General features: G+C 33.3%; 1 protein-coding gene across 1 annotated transcript in view; it reads left to right on the top strand.

Annotated features, from left to right (window-relative positions):
- LOC139493028 (ankyrin-1-like) overlaps positions 1-19,886 on the top strand; it is a 40,089-nt gene extending 20,203 nt beyond the window's left edge. Inside the window, exons 3-5 of the mRNA XM_071281169.1 lie at positions 3,129-3,364; positions 9,496-9,844; positions 14,525-19,886. Of these exons, the coding sequence (XP_071137270.1) occupies positions 3,129-3,364; positions 9,496-9,844; positions 14,525-17,829 (3,890 nt within the window). The 3' untranslated portion in view covers positions 17,830-19,886. The remainder of the gene's footprint in view (positions 1-3,128; positions 3,365-9,495; positions 9,845-14,524) is intronic.
- The last annotated feature ends 2,953 nt before the right edge of the window (positions 19,887-22,839 follow it).

Below are 22,839 nucleotides of genomic sequence, written 5' to 3' on the forward strand. Positions count from 1 at the left end.
AAAGGAAGGTTGGGATTGATTTTTGGAGTTGAGGTCACAACAGTTTATGAATTAGGGGCCAAAAAGGGGCCCAAATAAGCATTATTTTTGGTTTTTGCACCATAACTTTAGTATATGTAAATAGAAATCTATGAAATTTAAACACAAGGTTTATGACCATAAAAGGAAGGTTGGGTTTGATTTTGGGAGTTTTGGTCATAACAGTTTAGGAATAAGGGGCCCAAAGGGTCCAAAATTGAACTTTGTGTGATTTCATCAAAAATTGAATAATTGGGGTTCTTTGATATGCCGAATCTAACTATGTATGTAGATTCTTAATTTTTGGTCCCGTTTTCAAATTGGTCTACATTAAGGTCCAAAGGGTCCAAAATTAAACTTAGTTTGATTTTAACAAAAATTGAATCCTTGGGGTTCTTTGATATGCTGAATTTAAAAATGTACTTAGATTTTTAATTATTGGCCTTGTTTTCAAGTTGGTCCAAATGGGGGTCCAAAATTAAACTTTGTCTGATTTCATCAAAAATTGAATAAGTGGGTTCTTTGATATGCCAAATCTAACTGTGTATGTAGATTCTTAATTTTTGGTCCAGTTTTCAAATTGGTCTACATTAAGGTCCAAAGGGTCCAAAATTAAACTAAGTTTGATTTTAACAAAAATTAAATTCTTGGGCTTATTTGATATGCTTTATCTAAATATGTACTTTAATTTTTGATTATGGGCCCAGTTTTCAAGTTGGTCCAAATCAGGATTCCATATCAAGTATTGTGCAATAGCAAGAAATTTTCAATTGCACAGTATTGCACAATAGCAAGAAATATCTAATTGCACAATATTGTGCAATAGCAATTAATTTTCAATTGGAGTTATCTTTCTTTGTATAGAATAGTAGTTGATAATATATGTTGGAAATTTGCCAGACATGACTATGATGTCATTTTCTATTTTTATTTGCCAATAACTTTATGTAAATAACTTCATTGGAAATTTGCCAATATAAAATGTTGCTGATGAAGTTTTTTTTATTGTTTTATACAATAAACAATGTATATTCACTTTTACTACCATTGTAACCAATCTTTACTATTCAGTGATAACAAGCACTTTATTTTACATTTTAATATTTTATGATGTATTTAAAAGAGTAGTTATTGTTGCAAACTCCATTAGAAATTTGAATTGATATCAGTTTTGGAAAAAGGGAAACAGGGATGTGAAAAAAAGGGGGGGGGGGGTTAAATTTTTCTCATTTCAGATTTCATAAATAAAAAGAAAATTTCTTCAAACATTTTTTTGAGAGGATTAATATTTAACAGCATAGTGAATTGCTCAAAGGCAAAAAAAAACTTTTAAGTTCATTAGACCACATTCATTCTGTGTCAGAAACCTATGCTGTGTCAACTATTTAATTTTAGATTTAAAAGTTTGAAGAAGAAATCTTTAATTGATTTGTAAAATCTTGACATTTGTTTTGTGTAAAAAAAAAAACACCATGTAATGTCAAAAATTTGATCACAATCCAAATTCAAAGCTGTATCACGCTTGAATGTTTTGTCCATACTTGCCCCAACTGTTCAGGGTTCGACCTCTGCGGTCGTATAAAGCTGCGCCCTGCGGAGCACCTGGTTTATTATTTGTATTGCGTGATCACGCAAATACGCAGCTTATCTGGAGCTCTGCATTGTTTGGATAATTGTATAATCAAATTCAAAACCAAATATTTGCCTAAGGTGATCTTGGGGTAGAGTGTTAGCCTCAACTACAGGAGGTCGTGGGTTTGAACCTTGTCCAAATCAAAACAAAGGCTTAAAAATTGGTATTTGCTGCTTCTCCTCTATGTATATATAGATGTACATGGCATTAAGGAGTAAGAGCAAAGACTGGCCTGGGGGTCAGAATTATTTGTCACTGCAAGGTCACATGTCTTCCTGTGAAATGTTACCTTGTGAACTACAATGTAGCATGCTAAAAATCTGCCTCAGCGTGTCGGTCTTGTACAAAGCAGGGTTGATATTTATATAAAATTAACGTCTATATGTCCTGAATATGTAAATCAATTTGCCGCTGGACATTAAGCAGCCAACTACCCCAAGGGTGACTGGGGTATAGAAATACGGTCACTTGGTCTTCTCCCGACCGGCAGTAAAACGCTTGCTGAAGTGGGGCGTCCGTTTGGCTGTGCGGGATGTATCAAGTTCGCAGTCACGTCTGGTCAGAAGGGGACGTTAAATCCGATGCCTCGTGTAAAGAGAGTGCCACGCTCTTTGCACGTTAAGAACTCTTGCAACAACTCTTTGAGGGGTCCGTAGGTGGCCTGTTGCAAGGCAAAATTTCTGTCCCTATCCAATATACCCTGATTTTCCAGTGGCAGTCCAAATTTCCCCGACCATCATCCTAGATGGCCTCTATAACAACAACCTACCTATTGTATTTTTTGTGAACTTGTTCTCGTCCTGAATATGCATGAAATATTTGCCACTGGACGTTAAGCAACCAACAATCAATCAATCAATTAAGCAGCCAACAATCATCATCATCATACAAACCATATCTTTGCATCAATGAACATGATATATTAAAGAATTTGCTATAAAGTCAGTCTCACCACAAGTTTAGCAATTTTCAAATGTTTTTTAGCAACTTCAATTGTCTTTTCCAGCAAAATTTTGCATAATTGTTTGGAATATGCTAGATGCATGTTTTTTCCCAGAAAAGACTCATCAGTGTGCTCATATCAAATCAGTAGGACGTAAAATGAAATACAATGTTGCGGAGCATTTAACATAAATTAAAAATCTGAAAAATTGTGCCAATAACCACGCCTGGTGTAAAACATACTTCAGTGTTTCAAAAAATTCATTGTTTATAAACAGATAATTTACATAAAATCAAATTGATATGCCTTGTTGTAGAAACACTTTATTGATTTTAATAACTTTAGATAGTTATTGGATATATTAAAACTCAAATAATAAAATATTATACATGTATGTATTGACATGGTAATTCACATTTTGGCAAAGTATAAAAACTTTATTTGTTATTTGATTTATGATGATTGGTCTAAAAATTCAAAGACAGTTTCAAAAATTAACAAAATTTTCTTCAATACCATTTGTTCTGTTAGCAGGTATCACAGATTCTAAGACTTTTGATGTGACACTGATGATAGCACTGCTGAGGAACCTGCCAAACGTGCCCTTGGTTCTTCCGGTAAATGGATATGACAAACTACCTGTTACTACAGAAACAACACCTGCATCAGATTTAGCAAGAATTAAACACTATAGAAACTTACTGGCACATCTTAATGATGGCAAGATAGATGGCACATTATTTACCACAGCTTGGAAGGATATAAGTAATGTAAGTAAAACCTACAACTAAACGCTATAGAAACTTAATGTCACATCTTAATGATGGCAAGGTAGATGGCACATTATTTACCACAGCTTGGAAGGATATAAGTAATGTAAGTAAAACCTACAACTAAACGCTATAGAAACTTACTGGCACATCTTAATGATGGCAACGTAGATGTCGCATTATTCACTACAGCTTGGAAGGATATAAGCGACGTAAGTAAAACCTACAACTAAACATTACAGAAACTTAATGTCACATCTTGATGATGGCAAGGTAGATGGCACATTATTTACCACAGCTTGGAAGGATATAAGTAATGTAAGTAAAACCTACAACTAAACGCTATAGAAACTTAATGTCACATCTTGATGATGGCAAGGTAGATGGCGCATTATTCTGACACTACAGCTTGGAAGGATATAAGTAATGTAAGTAAAACCTACAACTAAACGCTATAGAAACTTAATGTCACATCTTAATGATGGCAAGGTAGATGGCACATTATTTACCACAGCTTGGAAGGATATAAGTAATGTAAGTAAAACCTACAACTAAACGCTATAGAAACTTAATGTCACATCTTGATGATGGCAAGGTAGATGGCGCATTATTCTGACACTACAGCTTGGAAGGATATAAGTAATGTAAGTAAAACCTACAACTAAACGCTATAGAAACTTAATGTCACATCTTGATGATGGCAAGGTAGATGGCACATTATTTACCACAGCTTGGAAGGATATAAGTGATGAAAAAAGTAAAATCACAAACATACTGAACTCCTAATCACATGGCAAAATCAAATGACAAAACACATCAAAAGAGTGGACAACAACTGTCATATTCCTGACTTGGTACAGACATTTTCAAATGTAGAAAATGGTGGATTGAACCTGGTTCTATAGCGCTAGACCTCTCACTCGTATGAAAGTCTCATCAAATTCCGATATATCTACAACGATGCGAGAACAAAACAGACATAATAAATAAAATAGTCAAAATACGGGTACAGCAGTCATCACTGTGTTACAATCTAAAAAAAAACAATTTTACAAAAAAGCACAAAAGTATCTATTTAATTAAAAACATATTCATGTAAGTAGAACCTACATGTATAGTTAAACACTATAGAAACTTACTGTTACATCTTAGTAATGTATATAGAACTTGCTATATCAAAGGTCAAGGTAAAAAATTTTGGTTTCAGTTGAAACCCCTATGCCTTAAGGGACAGATCATGTCTTCTCTACATCTTGCGAACTGTTATGATTACAAAGTTTATACTTGACCTAACACTAGAGTGTGTAATGACATATATACAATTTCCTCTGTCAAAGGTCTGTCTGTTGGTGTGTCCGCTCTATATAACTTTTAAAGGTGCTTCATATCAGTTCTTATTCATATAAATTTGTGAGCACATGTTATTGACATCAATGTTCACAGAGATGGCTTCCATCTCATTGTTGTTTAGCTACGTATAATAAAGATTAAAAAGGAAAGTTTTGGGTATAATGTCAACGGGATATTACATGGTACAGTCATTCTGAAATAATGAACGTAATTAGGGTAATTATATCCTACACACACAACAAACTTGCAAGGGGTATGCTTTTTTTGTCCTTTCTATCTGTCTTTCTGTTAACCAGAGGATATATATATATTCAAACCTCATAAGTGGAAAAAAAAAAGACAAAACGTGATAAATCACCAACACACAAACAAAACACACAAAACACAACCTAGAAATCTCAAAAGACAGGACAAAATGAACCTCACCTAAATCAAGGGGTGATTTAATGTTTTCTAGAATGGTGACCAGACCCTGCTCACATGTAGCACCTGTTGTGTTGCTCATGGTAGTATAAAGTTTGTGATAAGTCTAAATTGGTGGGTCACATTCAAGGAAATGTTGACAGGATGGCCATTAAGACAGATAAAACATATCCATTGTCTTCCGTGAAACGTAAATTCAATAATCAGGGGCGTAGCTAGGTATCAAATCAACTGTAGGCACAAATCAGCAGACGCAAAAAGGTTTTCAGCATTTTAGTTGCATAATTTTGTGTACAAAAATATAATATTTACTGGTTTTTATACGACCGCAAAATTTGAAAAAATTTTCGTCGTATATTGCTATCACGTTGGCGTCGTCGTCTGCGTCGTCGTCGTCCGAATACTTTTAGTTTTCGCACTCTAACTTTAGTAAAAGTGAATGGTTATCTATGAAATTTTAACACAAGGGTTATGACCACAAAAGGAAGGTTGGTATTGATTTTGGGAGTTTTGGTCCCAACATTTTAGGAATTAGGGGCCAAAAAGGGCCCAAATAAGCATTTTCTTGGTTTTCGCACTATAACTTTAGTTTAAGTTAATAGAAATCTATGAAATTTTGACACAAGGTTTATGACCACAAAAGAACGGTTGGGATTGATTTTGGGAGTTTTGGTTTCAACAGTTTAGGAATTAGGGGCCAAAAAAGGGCCCAAATAAGCATTATTCTTGGTTTTCGCACAATAACTTTAGTTTAAGTAAATAGAAATCAATGAAATTTAAACACAATGTTAATGACTACAAAAGGAAGGTTGGTATTGATTTTGGGAGTTTAGGTTCCAACAGTTTAGGAATTAGGGGCCAAAAAGGGACCCAAATAAGCATTTTTCTTGGTTTTCGCACCATAACGTTAGTATAAGTAAATAGAAATCTATGAAATTTAAACACAAGGTTTATGACCATAAAAGGAAGGTTGGTATTGATTTTGGGAGTTTTGGTCCCAACATAATAAGGGGCCCAAAGGGTCCAAAATTAAACTTTGTTTGATTTCATCAAAATTGAATAATTGGGGTTCTTTGATATGCCGAATCTAACTGTCATAACTGTGTAAGTAGATTCTCAACTTTTGGTCCCGTTTTCAAATTAGTCTACATTAAGGTCCAAAGGGTCCAAAATTAAACTTAGTTTGATTTTGACAAAAAATGAATCAGTTAGGTTCTTTGATATGCTGAATCTAAAAATGTACTTAGATTCTTGATTATTGGCCCAGTTTTCAAGTTGGTCCAAATCGGGGTCCAAAATTAAACTTTGTTTGATTTCATCAAAAATTGAATAAATGGGGTTCTTTGATATACCAAATCTAACTGTGTATGTAGATTCTTCATTTTTGGTCCTGTTTTCAAATTGGTCTACACTAAAGTTCAAAGGGTCCAAAATTAAACTTAGTCTGATTTTAACAAAAATTGAAATCTTGGGGTTCTTTGATATGCTGAATCCAAAAATGTACTTAGATTTTTTATTATGGGCCCAGTTTTCAAGTTGGTCCAAATCAGGATCTAAAATTATTATATTAAGTATTGTGCAATAGCAAGTCTTTTCAATTGCACAGTATTGCGCAATGGCAAGAAATATCTAATTGCACAATATTGTGAAATAGCAAATTTTTTTTAATTAGAGTTATCTTTCTTTGTCCAGAATAGTAAGCAAGAAATATCTAATTGCAAAATATTGTGCAATAGCAAGATTTTTTTTTAATTGGAGTTATCTTTCTTTGTCCAGAATCAACTTAAATCTTTGTAATATACAATATACAATGTATATTCACTTTTTACTACCAACTGATAAATTAAAATAATCTTTACCATTCAGTGATAACAAGCAGTTTTTTTACATCTTAATATTTTATGATGTATTTAAATGAGTAGTTATTGTTGCAAACTCCATTAGAAATTTTAATTGAGATTAGTTTTGGAATAAGGGAAAGGGGGATGTGATTAAAAAAATTGGGTTCAATTTTTCTCATTTGAAATTTCATAAATAAAAAAGAAAATTTCTTCAAACATTTTTTGGAGAGGATTAATATTCAACAGCATAGTGAATTGCTCTAAGAGAAAACAAAAATTTTAAGTTCATTAGAACACATTCATTCTGTGTCAGAAACCTATGCTGTGTCAACTATTTAATCACAATCCAAATTTAGAGCTGAATCCAGCTTAAATGTTGTGTCCAAACTTGCCCCAACCGTTCAGGGTTCAACCTCTGCGGTCGTATAAAGCAATGCCCTGCGGAGCATCTGGTTATCATGATAATATTCATGAAGAAAAGTTCAAAGAATTATGAATAATTTTACATTAACACCTGAATTAACGTAGTAGTGTACAATCAAAAATCTGGGAATAAAAATTATTTCAATATGCCCAGGCTAGATCAGACTAGTTTTAGATTAAGGCCCACAGAGGGTCAAAGGAAAAGATTTTCAACTTTTTTGAACGAATCTTTTAACTCAAATTTGGGCAAAAATTGGTTAAACAAATCTAATATTTCTGAACTTTTATGACTGATAACTTTCAGATCCAGTTTCATACACAAAGACAATGATACATTTAATCAAAGTCAAGTCGACGGTTTTATTCTGCCGATAAAATCAGTTATAATCGCATCTACATCAACATTGAGGTGTCAGTGTATATGAAGAAGAGATAGATTTGAAAGTCGCTCGTCTCCCATTGTCGATCTCGGGTAGGATTTGACCCATCTCATCGTGCTGAAGGATCTTTTACTAGTTGCCGATGAATTACAATTTTAGACTCTGTCAAAGATTCAATCAAATCAATATATCCATTTTCTTTAAGTAATTTGTCAAGGCGACTGTTGAGCTTAATATGTGTTCTGCAACAACAAGACTTATGATCAATTCAAATTGAAGTATCACATTCATACTCTGTGCTGCTTTGTCATCGTTGTCGTCTTTAAGTGAATTGAGGGCAGAGACAACAACTTCAAATGCTGTTTGAAATGTATACAGCGAATCTGCCCGGCTTGACCAACGAGTTTCACACAGTGTTCTCAACTTTGTTTGACGTTCTAGTCGTTCTTGAACGTTTTCATTTTCTGACAGTTCTTCAGTGAAAGCAGTCAAGCTTTTAGCCGAAAAATCAAATTTGAATGCAATTTCCTGTACAGTCGACATCATGTTTCTAACACAAAGTTCCTTACTACTACGAACGAGTGCAATATTTAGTTGGTGTGCCTTGCAGTGGATGTAGGATGCTTCTGGTGATTGCTCTAGTATTTTTAATTTTTTAATTATTTTTTTTTTCCAAAGGGGGTATAATCGGCAAATTTATGTATAGGCACGTGCCTAGTCGAGCCTTAGGTAGCTACGCCCCTGATAATGATATCGACATATCAGACTCAACCATATTGGGATGGCATTTTTAAAAGTTTTGGAAAAAATGATTTCAGTTTTACTTCTTTGTATTCTCAGTCTTGTTTCAACATTGTTCAATAACTTCCTTGTAAGCATCAAACTTTTTTTGCGGAAATCATGATAGGAAATGCAAAATCTGGGATATTGTATCAATTGAGATACAGTATATACTACATATGCAGGCGCTGTTGGAATGTTGCTACATTAGAATGGAATGTTCACAATTGGAAACTAAAATCATCACTTCTGTCTAAAAGTTTTATTTTTCTCATTGTTAATTTTCTAGATGTAAATCAAGATATGAGGCAGAATTCTTATATCTATTTACTGAATGTTTTGTTTGCTTAATTTCAAGTTTGATGGGATAGATGCATTCAACTATCCCCAAACTTTGAATTATTTAGTGAGAGGACATTAGCTGTATAGTTATTAAGGGAATTTAAAGTTAAATATTGAAGCTTGCTTCTTTTCATTCTTCCAATGAAACCTGTGTATGAATATAAAGAGAAGATGTGGTATGATTGTCAATGAGACAATTCATCCCAATATCCCTTTATCAAGCAGTTTATGCCATAACAAAGAATAGGTTTGTTTGCCCTAACCCGCCTACCCAGGAAAAAGAATAGATTTGTTTGCCCTAACCCCACCTACCCAGAAAAAAGCTGCCTACTCAAAATCTTTTATTGTCCTGATTTGAAGAAGTTTTTTTTTAAATCAAATAATCATGAAGACTAATAAACATCTGTGCTTCAATTTCTTTTTGTGGAAAAAAAGGAAATGCCTATACCTACCTACCCACTGTCTCAACCTTTGGGTAGGGTTTGGGCAAACCAAAATATTTTTAAGTGTGGACTTACATGTATGTAATGTTATTTTCACAAAACAAAATGTTAAACTTACTTATAGACAACTAGTTTGTTTTCTTTTCAAGGCTGTTCTTAGAATAGGAGGGAATGCAATGAAACAAGAATGTGATCAGTTGATGACAAAACCACTGGACATGTCAAGCCAAGAAATATTACGAGACTTAAACCAGGCTAAAGTGGACATTGAATTAATTAAACAAACACATGAAACACTTGATACAGAATTAAAACAAGATATAAAAAATTTGAAAAGATCTCATAATTTGTTACAGCAGAAACAAAATGTATCAAATCAGCAGGCGAAGAGATTTAAAAAAGATGTGAATAGGTTGGAGCTAGATCAAATAAATGTAAACGTGGATGTGAAAAAGCTCAAATCTACTTCTGAGGATCCAGTTCCATGGAATAGAAGAGGTACAAAAAATGTATTCAATTTAGTTTTTGAACTACCAACCCTAAAGTAGAACTTATTAACATGATAAGTGACTTGTATTTTTTAACAAAATTTGAAATGGGAAAAGATATTTTATAAAAAAGGGAGAGGTTTGTAAAAAAATTTACATTTTTCTTTGATATGCTTAATTTAACCGTATCTAGACTTATAAATTTACTCTTTGGTCCGTTTTCAAATTGGTAAAAAAAGGTCCAAAGTGTCCTAAATTAAACTTTAGTTTGATTTTATCAATTATTGAATTCCTTGGGTTCTTTGATATGCTGAATCTAGCTGTTTGTTTAGATTTTTTATTTCAGTACCTGTTTAATATGTTGATTCTACCCATGTATTTTGATTTCCAATGTTGGGACTCCTTTGTCAAATTGGTCGACATTGAGGGCCAAATATTCCACAATTAAACTTTGTTTGTTTTTACCAAAAACTAAATAAGTTGGGTTCTATGACAAATGTATGATATGCCGAATCTAACATTGTATTTCGATGTTATAATTTTGGGCCCTATTTTCAAAATGTTACACATTAAGGTCCAAATGGTCCAAAATTTCATAAAAAGTTAAATTCATGTGGTTCTTTAATATGCTGAATCTAAGCGTGAATTTAGATTTTTGAGTTTGTTCCCTGTTTTCAAATTGATCTACATACAGGTCCAAAAGGTCCAAAATTGAACTTTAATTATATTTTAACAAAAATTGAAATCTTATGGTTCTTTGACATGTTTTATATTTTCATATTTGGGCCAAGTTTTCTGGGTTTTTTTCCTAATCGGGGTCCAAAATTAAACTTTGATTTAAAAAAAGAAATGTATTCTTGCGGTTCTTTGATATGCTGAATCTAATAGATATAAGAAGATGTGGTATGAGTGCCGATGAGACAGCTTTCCACCCAAGTATCAATATGTAAAAGTAAATCAATATAGGTCAAAGTACAGCCTTCAACACGGAACCTTGGCTCACACCAAACAGCTAGCTATAAGGGCTGTATTTAGATTTTGGACATTGGACCGTTAAAGGTAAATTTCATATTTCAAATTCATTGAAATTTTTAAGTTTTTATTAAACTATATTCATTCTCTGCCAGAAACCTATGTTGTGTGAAATATTTAATCAATCCAAATTCAGAGCTGTATCACGAAAGCTTAAATGTTGAGTCCATGCTTGCCGGAACTGTGCAGGGTCGGACCTCTGTGGTCATATCAAGTTGCGCCCTGCTAAGAGCTGTTTATATTATTTTGAGATATCCAGAACCACACAATATATACTTTTATTAAGCCTAATAGGTCAACTATTTTTGGTGTATATTGATGTTCGTTTCTAATAGATACTATCAGAATTAGGTCAACTTTATTTGATGTCTGAAATGATTGTAAGGTTTACATGGTTGTCCGTCATTGTTCATATGACCTTGACTTCATTATACATCACACAACAAAGTTGCCTAGTGTATAATGTTTCTGACCCGTCTGTCCATTCGTCAGTTCTTTAGTCATGTTCTTGTCATCACAACTTCTCTGAACCACACTGTATAATTTTATGAAACTTTGTAGTTAATTAGAACATACTATGTAGATGTGCATATTGACAGGAAATTATACTAACAGACTTTAGAAACCCAACACCTAAATAAATCGGACGTTTTTAAATTAAATAAATAATATATTAGACAAATTCATCGTATATACCAATACTTAATCAATCTTTCAACGTTACAGACAAAATTTACAGTCAATCGAAAACCCAATGACGTAATGTTCCTTGTTGAAATACTGTGGTTAACACTTACAGTCTGGTTTTAGATCTTCAGTATCGGGTGTGGCCACAGTTGTTTCGTAGGATAGCTTCTAAAGAGCAGGTCATTCAATAACATCTACTCCATTCAAATTCATGAAGTTTTGAGTCAAGCTAGCGGTATGTGCACGCGCATTATCATGTTGGAATGTTAATTGATTGAACTGTCCATAACGTCGTAGCTCTGGAACAACAACTGGCTGCAAAATTTCATCAATATAGCGTCTATCTATTTTAATGTGCCATTGAAAATAACCAACCGTATCCAAAAATTGTTGTTAATAGAGCCCCATACCATTACACCTCCGCCACTAAATCTGTCATGTATAAGAACACAGATATCTGAGCGTAGCATTCATTTTCTCTTCTGTAGATTCTCGTTCTACCGTCCGCAAAACTTGCATTGAACCGTGATTCATCAGAAAACACCACACGATTCTCTACTGCTGCAGTTGTTGCTTGGCCCATTGTTGTTGATTTCGTCTATGACACAAAGTCATAATAAGTCCTTTTTAGAGCATCCTACAGTGAATTTGACGACATTTCAGTATACAGGACACTGATTTAGCATTAATTGGTCTGCCATAGCGTCCAATAATTTGGTTTGCGGCTGAGGTCGCCGTCGTGAAACCATTCTGCAAATGGCATACTATGATGGCATTTTGTTGGTGCTGCGTCGTTATTTGCGGTTGTCCGGGTCTCAGACGATCTTTAACTGCTCCTGTTTATCTATAGTGTTGACATAGAAGCCTTCTTTTTGAATTACTAACATTAAAATGTCTTGAAACAACACATTGACTTATTTCTGTCTGTAACATTCGGATGGCTTGATTACGATTTTCATCACTTAGTCGCCGCATTGTGAAATCCCAAAAAGTTCAATTGGTTAAAGGAAGGCAAAGGATGTAACACATCTTTAGGACAATAAAAAATCATTTTAAAATTTATTCAGCTACCCGCCATCCATCGTCGAACATTTCATGCTCCCCTCACCCCAAAATTACCTGGCTTACTCAGGTAAGAAAATAATTGATTTTTACTCACCAGATAGATGTAGGACTGTCGTAAATAACAAAACAAATAATATTTATGCCCCGCTGTTGCGGAGGGGGCATTAAAAGAGGGACGAAAGATACCAAAGGGACAGTCAAACTAATAAATCTAAAATAAACTGACAGCGCCATGGCTAAAAATGAAAAAGACAAACAGACAATAATAGTACACATGACACAACATAGAAAACTAAAGAAAAAACAACACGAACCCCACCAAAAACTAGGGGTGATCTCAGGTGCTCCAGAAGGGTAAGCAGATCCTGCTCCACATGTGGCACCCGTCGTGTTGCTGATGTGATAACAAATCCGGTAAATAGTCTAGGTCACATTCATGAAAGGGAAGGGGATTGTAGTTACGATGTAAGGAACATATCCGATATCATTTGTGAAACGGCATTAAGTTTTACCCTTGTCCGTCTGTACGTACGTCCCAAAATTGGTTTCCGTTCTCTTACTTTAGTTTGCTTCAACCGAATGTTATGAAATAATGATTAATGCTTATTACCAAAAAACACAGATAAAGTTTGAATTTTGGTGGCCTAACTTTTACCGTTCTAGAGTTATTGCCCCTTTACAAATGGAAAATTGTTCAATTTTTCGTATCTGTTCTCTAACTTTAGTTTGCCAGAACCATTGATATTATGAAACTTATACACAATTCTTATTACCACGAAACACAATTTAAATCAAATTTGAATTTTGGTGGCATCACTTTAACTGTTTTAGAGTTATGCCCCTTTACAAATGGAAAAATTGCTGAAAAGTTCGTTTCTGTTTTAATTACTTTAGTTTGCCTCATCAAAATGCTATTAAACTTATGAACAATGCTAATTACCACAAAATACAGATTAAGTTCGAATTTAGGTGGCGTCATTTTTATCGTTATAGAGTTAAGATACGTTCTCTAACTTAAGTTTGCCTCAAATAAATGTTATGAAACTTATAATCAATGCTTATTACCAAACTCAGATTAAGTACATATTTGGGTAGCGTCACTGTTACAGTTCTTGAGTTATGTCCCTTAATGATGATATTCAAACGGGGGCATCATCTGTGTCCCATGGACACATTCCTCATTTATATTTTACTATTTTCGAAAATAATTTAGAAAATTGGTGTTGCGTTTCTAAAGTTGGTCAATATATGATTAAATTAAACTCCTATAAAACACACACACACAATTTTATGAAACTTTGGAGTTAATGAGGACACACTATGTAGATGTGCATATCCACAGAAATTATGATTCAAATCTATTTTCTAGGAGTTATACCCCTACGAACTTAAAATTTGGACTAAACTGATATAACAGTTTGTCATCACAACTCCTGTGAAAACAAACAACAGATGAAACTTTTAGTAAATGAGGACATAATATGTAAAAGTGTATATTCACTAGAATTTTTTATCAATGAGTTTGAGTCTTAAAAATTAGGAATCTGATGAGATTTTGCCCAGTTACAATGTTGGCGTGGAGTATGTGCTCACAAAGGTTCGTTGATTTTCATAAATCATTGATGCTGTAAAGTTTAGTGATACCGGTAGTAAGCTTGTAAGACTGTTATCTTTAAGACTTTCAATTTACAATTCAGTCTCTTTGACTCATTCTCCATTTCCATTCTCAATTTTATTATTCAAATTAAGCAGAACAGAAATAATATTGCTCCCATCACTTAATGCATTATGCATTTACCATCATCTGAGGCATTCTGAGTCACAAATAAGAAAAATACAAAGTTGAATTAATACTTTATTGTTTTTTAAATTATCTTTGGTAATAATTTACTCCTTGATGTTTCAGATCAAATTAGTAAGCAGTTGGATGAGTGGCAGAAGAATGCTGATAACTTTGTTGAAACCAGAGCTGCGAAATGTGTGTTGAAAGGTATCAAGGAAAACAGTTGTCTCACTATTACAGCTAGTTCTGGTGTTGGAAAGACATCCATTTTACGTCATGTGGCGTTAAAAATGAAAGAAAAAGAAGGGTATGATGTACTACCAGTTACTAATCCAAATGATATTATCCAGTTTAATAATCCAAATCAGAAAACACTGTTTGTAATTGATGACTTTTGTGGGACTTATTCCATAAACCAGTCCGACCTTGACAATTGGGAATCAGTTATGGAACAAATAAAGATGTTGATTGAAAACAAATTAACAAAAATTATTGTCGCGTGTCGATTACAAGTGTACCAGGACGAAAAGTTTGAACCTTTATCCATTTTCAGGACATCTGTTTGTAACCTAAGGACAAAAGATTTGTGTTTATCAGAGACAGAGAAAACGTCAATAGCAGAAATATATCTGAAAACAAAATCATCAGAGATTATTCAGTACTGTGATTTATATGATTTCTTTCCACTTCTCTGTAAATTGTATAATGAAAGTCCCGAGGTCAATATAACAGAATTCTTCAAAAATCCATTTTCGGTATACGAAACTGAAATTAACAAGCTTAATAAAAAAGGTCATTATAGAAAATACTGTGCAATGGCTTTGTGTGTTATGTTTAACAACAACTTAAAGGAGGAAATGTTTTCAGAAGAGATAAATGTAGAAACAAGAAAGATCATTAAGGAAACATGTGAGGCATGCAGATTGGACAGAGGCACATCACGACTTGTTCTACTTGATGAACTAAACTCACTTGAACACACTTTTATAAAGAAAGAACATGGTATATTTAAAACAAAACATGATAAGTTATTTGACTTTCTTGCATACTATTTTGGACAAAAAATGATCCAGTGTATAATCAGAAATGCACATTCTGTTTTCATTATGCAGAGACTTTTACTAGAAAGGAAAGATTACATGGATCAGTTTATTACTATTGTACCACAGAAATACCATCAGATGTATATGCAGAGAATGATTGATGACTGGTCAATTGGTAGAGTAAACTGTGTGTTCAGGAATATAAACTTGAAGATACAAGAGTTCAGACACAAATTCCTATGTTATCTAAAAAAATGTAAAAAATCACTTCAGAGGCAATTAGCGCTGAAAATAGATGTAAACACTAAAGATACTGCACTGATACTATGTTCTTTGTATGATGATATTCCTTTTATTCATTGGTGTATTAACCATGGTGATTGTGTTAACCTGTGTAACTGTAGAGGTGTGAGTCCTTTGCATGCAGCTGCAATGAAAGGTCATAAAGAAATAGTAAATGTATTACTGGACAACAAGGCAGACATTAATAAGTGTGCAGATAATGGAGTATCTCCTTTGTATTTTGCTTGTCATAATAATCATATAGAGATAGTAAAGATATTACTGGACAACAAGGCAGACATTGATAAGTGTGCAGATTATGGAGTATCTCCTTTGAATGTTGCTTGTCATAATAATCATACAGAGATAGTAAAGATATTACTGGACAACAAGGCAGACATTAATAAGTGTACAGATAATGGAGTATCTCATTTGAATATTGCTTGTCGGAATAATCATATAGAGACAGTAAAGATATTATTGGACAACAAGGCAGACATTAATAAGTGTACAGATAATGGAGTATCTCCTTTGTATGTTGCTTGTCAGAATAATCATATAGAGATAGTAAAGATATTATTGGACAACAAGGCAGACATTAATAAGTGTACAGATAATGGAGTATCTCCTTTGTATGTTGCTTGTCGGAATAATCATATAGAGATAGTAAAGATATTATTGGACAACAAGGCAGACATTAATAAGTGTGATGCTAATGGAGCATCTCCTTTGAATATTGTTTGTCAGAGTAATCATATAGAGATAGTAAAGATATTATTGGACAACAAGGCAGACATTAATAAGTGTACAGATACTGGAGTATCTCCTTTGTATATTGCTTGTTGGAATAATCATACAGAGATAGTAAAGATATTACTGGACAACAAGGCAGACATTAATAAGTGTACAGATACTGGAGTATCTCCTTTGAATATTGCTTGTCGGAATAATCATATAGAGACAGTAAAGATATTATTGGACAACAAGGCAGACATTAATAAGTGTGATGCTAATGGAGCATCTCCTTTGTATGTTGCTTGTCAGAGTAATCATATAGAGATAGTAAAGATATTACTGGACAACAAGGCAGACATTAATAAGTGTACAGATACTGGAGTATCTCCTTTGTATATTGCTTGTCGGAATAATCATATAGAGATAGTAAAGGTATTACTGGACAACAAGGCAGACATTAATAAGTGTGATGCTAATGGAGCATCTCCTTTGTATGTTGCTTGTCAGAGTAATCATATAGAGATAGTAAAGATATTATTGGACAACAAGGCAGACATTAATAAGTGTACAGATAATGGAGTATCTCCTTTGAATATTGCTTGTCGGAATAATCATATAGAGATAGTAAAGGTATTACTGGACAACAAGGCAGACATTAATAAGTGTGATGCTATAAATGGATTATCTCCTTTGTATGTTGTTTGTCAGAGTAATCATATAGAGATAGTAAAGATATTATTGGACAACAAGGCTGACATTGATAAGTGTACATATAATGGAGTATCTCCTTTGTTTGTTGTTTGTCGGAATAATCATATGGAGATAGTAAAGATATTACTGGACAACAAGGCAGACATTGATAAGTTTACAGATAATGGAGTATCTCCTTTGCATTTTGCTTGTCATAACAATCATATAGAGATAGTAAAGGTATTACTGGACAACAAGGCAGACATTAATAAGTGTACATATAATGGAGCATCTCCTTTGTATATTGCTTGTTGGAATAATCATATAGAGACAGTAAAGATATTACTGGACCTCAAGGCAGACATTAATAAGTGTACAAATAATGGAGTATCTCCTTTGAATATTGCTTGTCATAATAATCATATAGAGACAGTAAAGTTATTACTGGATAACAATGCAGACATTAATAAGTGTACAGATGATGGAGAATCTCCCTTATTTGTTGCTTGTGCGGAAAATCATATAGAGATAGTAAAGGTATTACTTGACAACAATGCAGACATGCATAAGTGTACAAATAATGGTATCTCACCCAAACAAATTGCCAGTGATAAAGGATACAATGGCATACTTGCTGTCATTAACGAATATTCAAGAGAGGAGGTTATATTTTTTTAAAGAAAATAAAAGGAATATCAAAATATAAATTGTGATTTTGACAATTAAAGATTTGAGAAAGGAAATTCTGTTTAGAAATAGAATTGTAATGAAGACTGAGTGCTTTATTCAAATCAAATATTTTTTTTAATTTGTTATTTTTTGTTCAATCATTGTATCAGAGTTTGTTTTTTTGTAGTGAAATTTATTCATGTTTTTGATTTGAAAACATATTCTTTGATATGAAATAATTTGTATACGACCGAAAAAAATAATTTGGGATCGTATAATGGTATGATGTGATCGTCGTCTGCGTCGTCCGAAAACATATTGGTTTCTGGCCAATAACTTTAGTTTAAGTAAATAGATCTTTATGAAATTTTTTCAGAAGGTTCAATACCACAAAAAAAAGGTTGGGATTGATTTTTTGGATGATGGTCCTAACCGTTTAGGAATAAGGGGCCCAAAAGGTGCCAAAAACAAGCATTTTTTAGCTCACCTAAGGATAATAACTTGTGTATTAGTATTTCAATTGCTCTGAAATTGTACCACAATGTTTAAAACCACAAGTTGAAGGTTTGGATTGATTAAAGGGGTTATGGGTCCAAATTTTAGGAATTAAGGGCCAAAAAGGGGCCAATAACAAGCTTTTACCAGTTTCAAGACAATAACTTGTGTGTTATTGTATGGATCTCTCTAAAACTAAATCACAATGTTCCATATAACAAAGGGGAGGCTGGGAATAGGTTTTGGATTAATTGCCCAAAATATGTAGGAATTAGGAGCCAAAAAAGGGCCAAAAGATTCTAGTTTCCAAACAATAACTTGTGTTTAAGTGTGTGGATCTCTCAGAAGAGAGTACTACAAGATTCCATACTTCAAAGGAAAAGTTATTGTTTAAAGGGAGAGTTTCAATATGTTGGGGGAGGGGGGGGGAGGATTTTGTTAACAATTTTTTCAGGGATTCTAGGGGGACTCCTTTTTTCAAAAAATGTTCAAATTTTGAAAAGTTTCAAGAAGAAATCTTCATTTGCACAGTATTGTGCAATAGATTTGTTAGATCTTTGACTACATTTATTTTGTGACAAAAACCTTTATTATGTCAAAAATTTTATCACAATCCAAATTCAGGCATTATCAAGCTTTAATATTATGACCAAAGTTGCCTCAACCGTTCAGGGTTCGACCACTTCGGTAGTTTAAAGCTGCGTCCTGTGGAGGACCTGGTTGTACTTTTTTTTTTATGTAGGATCTCATTAAAAAGTAAACTTTTGATAAAAAACAATGGTTAACAAATGATAAAAAAAGTTTGGATGAGATTATTTCATGAGATATATTTATATCCCTGTATTGATATTGAAAAATGTATACTTTAATATATCTGCAATGCCCATAATTTGAAGGGAAAAAAAGCATTTGTTTCCATACTTGGTTTAAACGAAGACCAACAGACATTTGAATTTATTTTTAACATGCCTACATGTATTATGATGATAAAATCAGTCGCTTCAAACAAAATATTTATTAGTAAATACAATCTAAAGTTTCAGTCTTTTTTTCCTGTTTTCCAAAAACACTTACCTCATGGAGTAGTCAAAACTTTTCATACTGTATGAAAACCAGTGACAACTTTCAAGCCGATAACAATTGGTTATCTATTAGGGTAGTATCATTAATTTGTGTCATTAGAAAATTAAGCCATGCAAACAAAACGTTGTCATATTGATTTAAAATAACTGTCAATATAAACAATAGTTAGAAATAAAATGATATAAATATGATCATTGTGTAAAATACATGAAAGAAATGAACTGCCAATCGTGTCAACTGTAATATCAATGACATATTTGTCTAAGATGAAGTCACAAAACAATTATTTATGTTATTTAAATAGATTGGCATTCTGTTATATAACTTAACTGTGTATCAGTAGTATTCCTAATCAATATGGGAGATTGATGAGTGATAAGCCATCATCAATATATCATATCTGGATGTGAACTTAGTACATGTTTCTTCTGTTGACTTTTACACTATGTCATTTCTGTTTCATATGAGTACAAAATAAACAAAAGAAAGTCAGAAGTCTTCACAATAAGTACCCATTAGAATACTGATTGTCTATCAAACTCAACAAAACTAATGTCGAGCGTTTTGATGAAGTCATTGTTTGTTTGTTTGTAATTCAAATCAGTGCAGGACAAGAATTTTTTTCTATGATTTCCATTTTTTGTAAAAAAAATACTGTTTATTGAGTAGTTAAATTAGATCTTCATGCAGCATGGAGTAGTGTAGAGAGCAGAAAAATAGAATATTTGGATATTACTTTTGCGAAAGATGTAGTATGTGAGACAAGGGTAGTAATACTAGTATCCATTGGCAGCGACAGCCTAAACTATTTATAAGCATATAATTTCGGAAGGTAGAAGACCTGGATGCTTCATATCTTGTATGCAGATACCTTATGTTGAGAAGTTTCCATCTGTCATATGTCAATTGTCCTCAGTTTCATGGTTCAGTGACTGCTTGAAAAATAAATTAGAGATTTTTGAGTGAATTTCTCACTTATGCGTATATACGATATCTATATTTGGTATAATGGTTTCTTGCAACGTCTTCATGTCCGACAGACAAGGTTCACCTGCTCTCCACTTCAATCAAGGTTGAAATTGCGTGATTAGGTCCGTTTCTCAAATACTATAAGCAGTAGGTCAACTATATATTTGGTGTATGGAATGATTGTTATAAGTACATGTCAGTCTGGCAGGCTTAATCTAATATGGTGGCTTTTGTTATCTCTGTAATGACGTCATTCAGTAATTATTGTAGTTCCTGCAATTAGTCATCAGATCGGTTTCTAATCACAAAAATAACAAAAGACACCAAATACAAGTAGTTACTGAAACTAGTCATTAGATCGATTCTAATCACAAAATAACAAAAACAGCATGTACCCGTAGCTACTGAAACTAGTCATCAGATAGTTTCTATTCACAAAAATAACAAAAGACACCAAGATATATCCTTAGTTACCGAAACTAACCATCAGATAGTTTCTATTCACAAAAATAACAAAAGACGCCAAGTATCCTTAGTTACTGAAACTAACCATCAGATAGATTCTATTCACAGAAATAACAAAAGACACAGCTAGAGAACCCGACGTTACTGAAACTAACCATCAGATCTGTTCTATTCACAAAAATTATGAAAAGACAAAGTATCCGTATTTACTGCAACAAGTCATTAAATAGGCTCTGATAAAAAAAAATGAAAGACACAAAGTACCCGTAGTTACTAAAAGACGTCATCAGATCAGTTACAATCACAAAAATAACCTTAAACACCAAGAACCCGTAGTTACTGAAACTAGTACACAGATCGGTTATAATCACAAAAATAACCTGAAACACCAAGAACCCGTAGTTACTAAAAAACGTCATCAGATCAGTTACAATCACAAAAATAACCTGAAACACCAAGATTCCGTAGTTACTGAAAAACGTCATCAGATCAGTTACAATCACAAAAATAACCTTAAACACCAAGAAACCCGTAGTTACTGAAACTAGCACACAGATCGGTTATAATCACAAAAATAACCTGAAACACCAAGAACCCGTAGTTACTGAAAAACGTCATCAGATCAGTTACAATCACAAAAATAACCTTAAACACCAAGAACCCGTAGTTACTGAAACTAGCACACAGATCGGCTATAATCACAAAAATAACCTGAAACACCAAGAACCCGTAGTTACTGAAACTAGTACACAGATCGGTTATAATCACAAAAATAACCTGAAACACGAAGAACCCGTAGTTACTAAAAGACGTCATCAGATCAGTTACAATCACAAAAATAACCTTAAACACCAAGAACCCGTAGTTACTGAAACTAGTACACAGATCGGTTATAATCATAAAAATAACCTGAAACACCAAGAACCCGTAGTTACTAAAAGACGTCATCAGATCAGTTACAATCACAAAAATAACCTTAAACACCAAGAACCCGTAGTTACTGAAACTAGTACACATATCGGTTATAATCACAAAATAACCTGAAACACCAAGAACCCGTAGTTACTAAAAAACGTCATCAGATCAGTTACAATCACAAAAATAACCTTAAACACCAAGAACCCGTAGTTACTGAAACTAGTACACAGATCGGTTATAATCACAAAAATAACCTGAAACACCAAGAACGCGTAGTTACTGAAAAACGTCATCAGATCAGTTACAATCACAAAAATAACCTTAAACACCAAGAAACCCGTAGTTACTGAAACTAGCACACAGATCGGTTATAATCACAAAAATAACCTGAAACACCAAGAACCCGTAGTTACTGAAAAACGTCATCAGATCAGTTACAATCACAAAAATAACCTTAAACACCAAGAACCCGTAGTTACTGAAACTAGTACACAGATCGGTTATAATCACAAAAATAACCGGAAACACCAAGAACCCGTAGTTACTGAAAAACGTCATCAGATCAGTTACAATCACAAAAATAACCTTAAACACCAAGAAACCCGTAGTTACTGAAACTAGCACACAGATCGGTTATAATCACAAAAATAACCTGAAACACCAAGAACCCGTAGTTACTGAAAAACGTCATCAGATCAGTTACAATCACAAAAATAACCTTAAACACCAAGAACCCGTAGTTACTGAAACTAGCACACAGATCGGCTATAATCACAAAAATAACCTGAAACACCAAGAACCCGTAGTCACTGAAAAACGTCTTCAGATCAGTTACAATCACAAAAATAACTTTAAACACCAAGAACCCGTAGTTACTGAAACTAGCACACAGATCGGTTATAATCACAAAAATAACCTGAAACACCAAGAACCCGTAGTTACTGAAAAACGTCATCAGATCAGTTACAATCACAAAAATAACCTTAAACACCAAGAACCCGTAGTTACTGAAACTAGCACACAGATTGGTTATAATCACAAAAATAAACTGAAACACCAAGAACCCGTAGTTACTGAAAAACGTCATCA

This window comes from Mytilus edulis, chromosome 10, assembly GCF_963676685.1.
Source record: "Mytilus edulis chromosome 10, xbMytEdul2.2, whole genome shotgun sequence".
Classification (NCBI taxonomy): domain Eukaryota; kingdom Metazoa; phylum Mollusca; class Bivalvia; order Mytilida; family Mytilidae; genus Mytilus; species Mytilus edulis.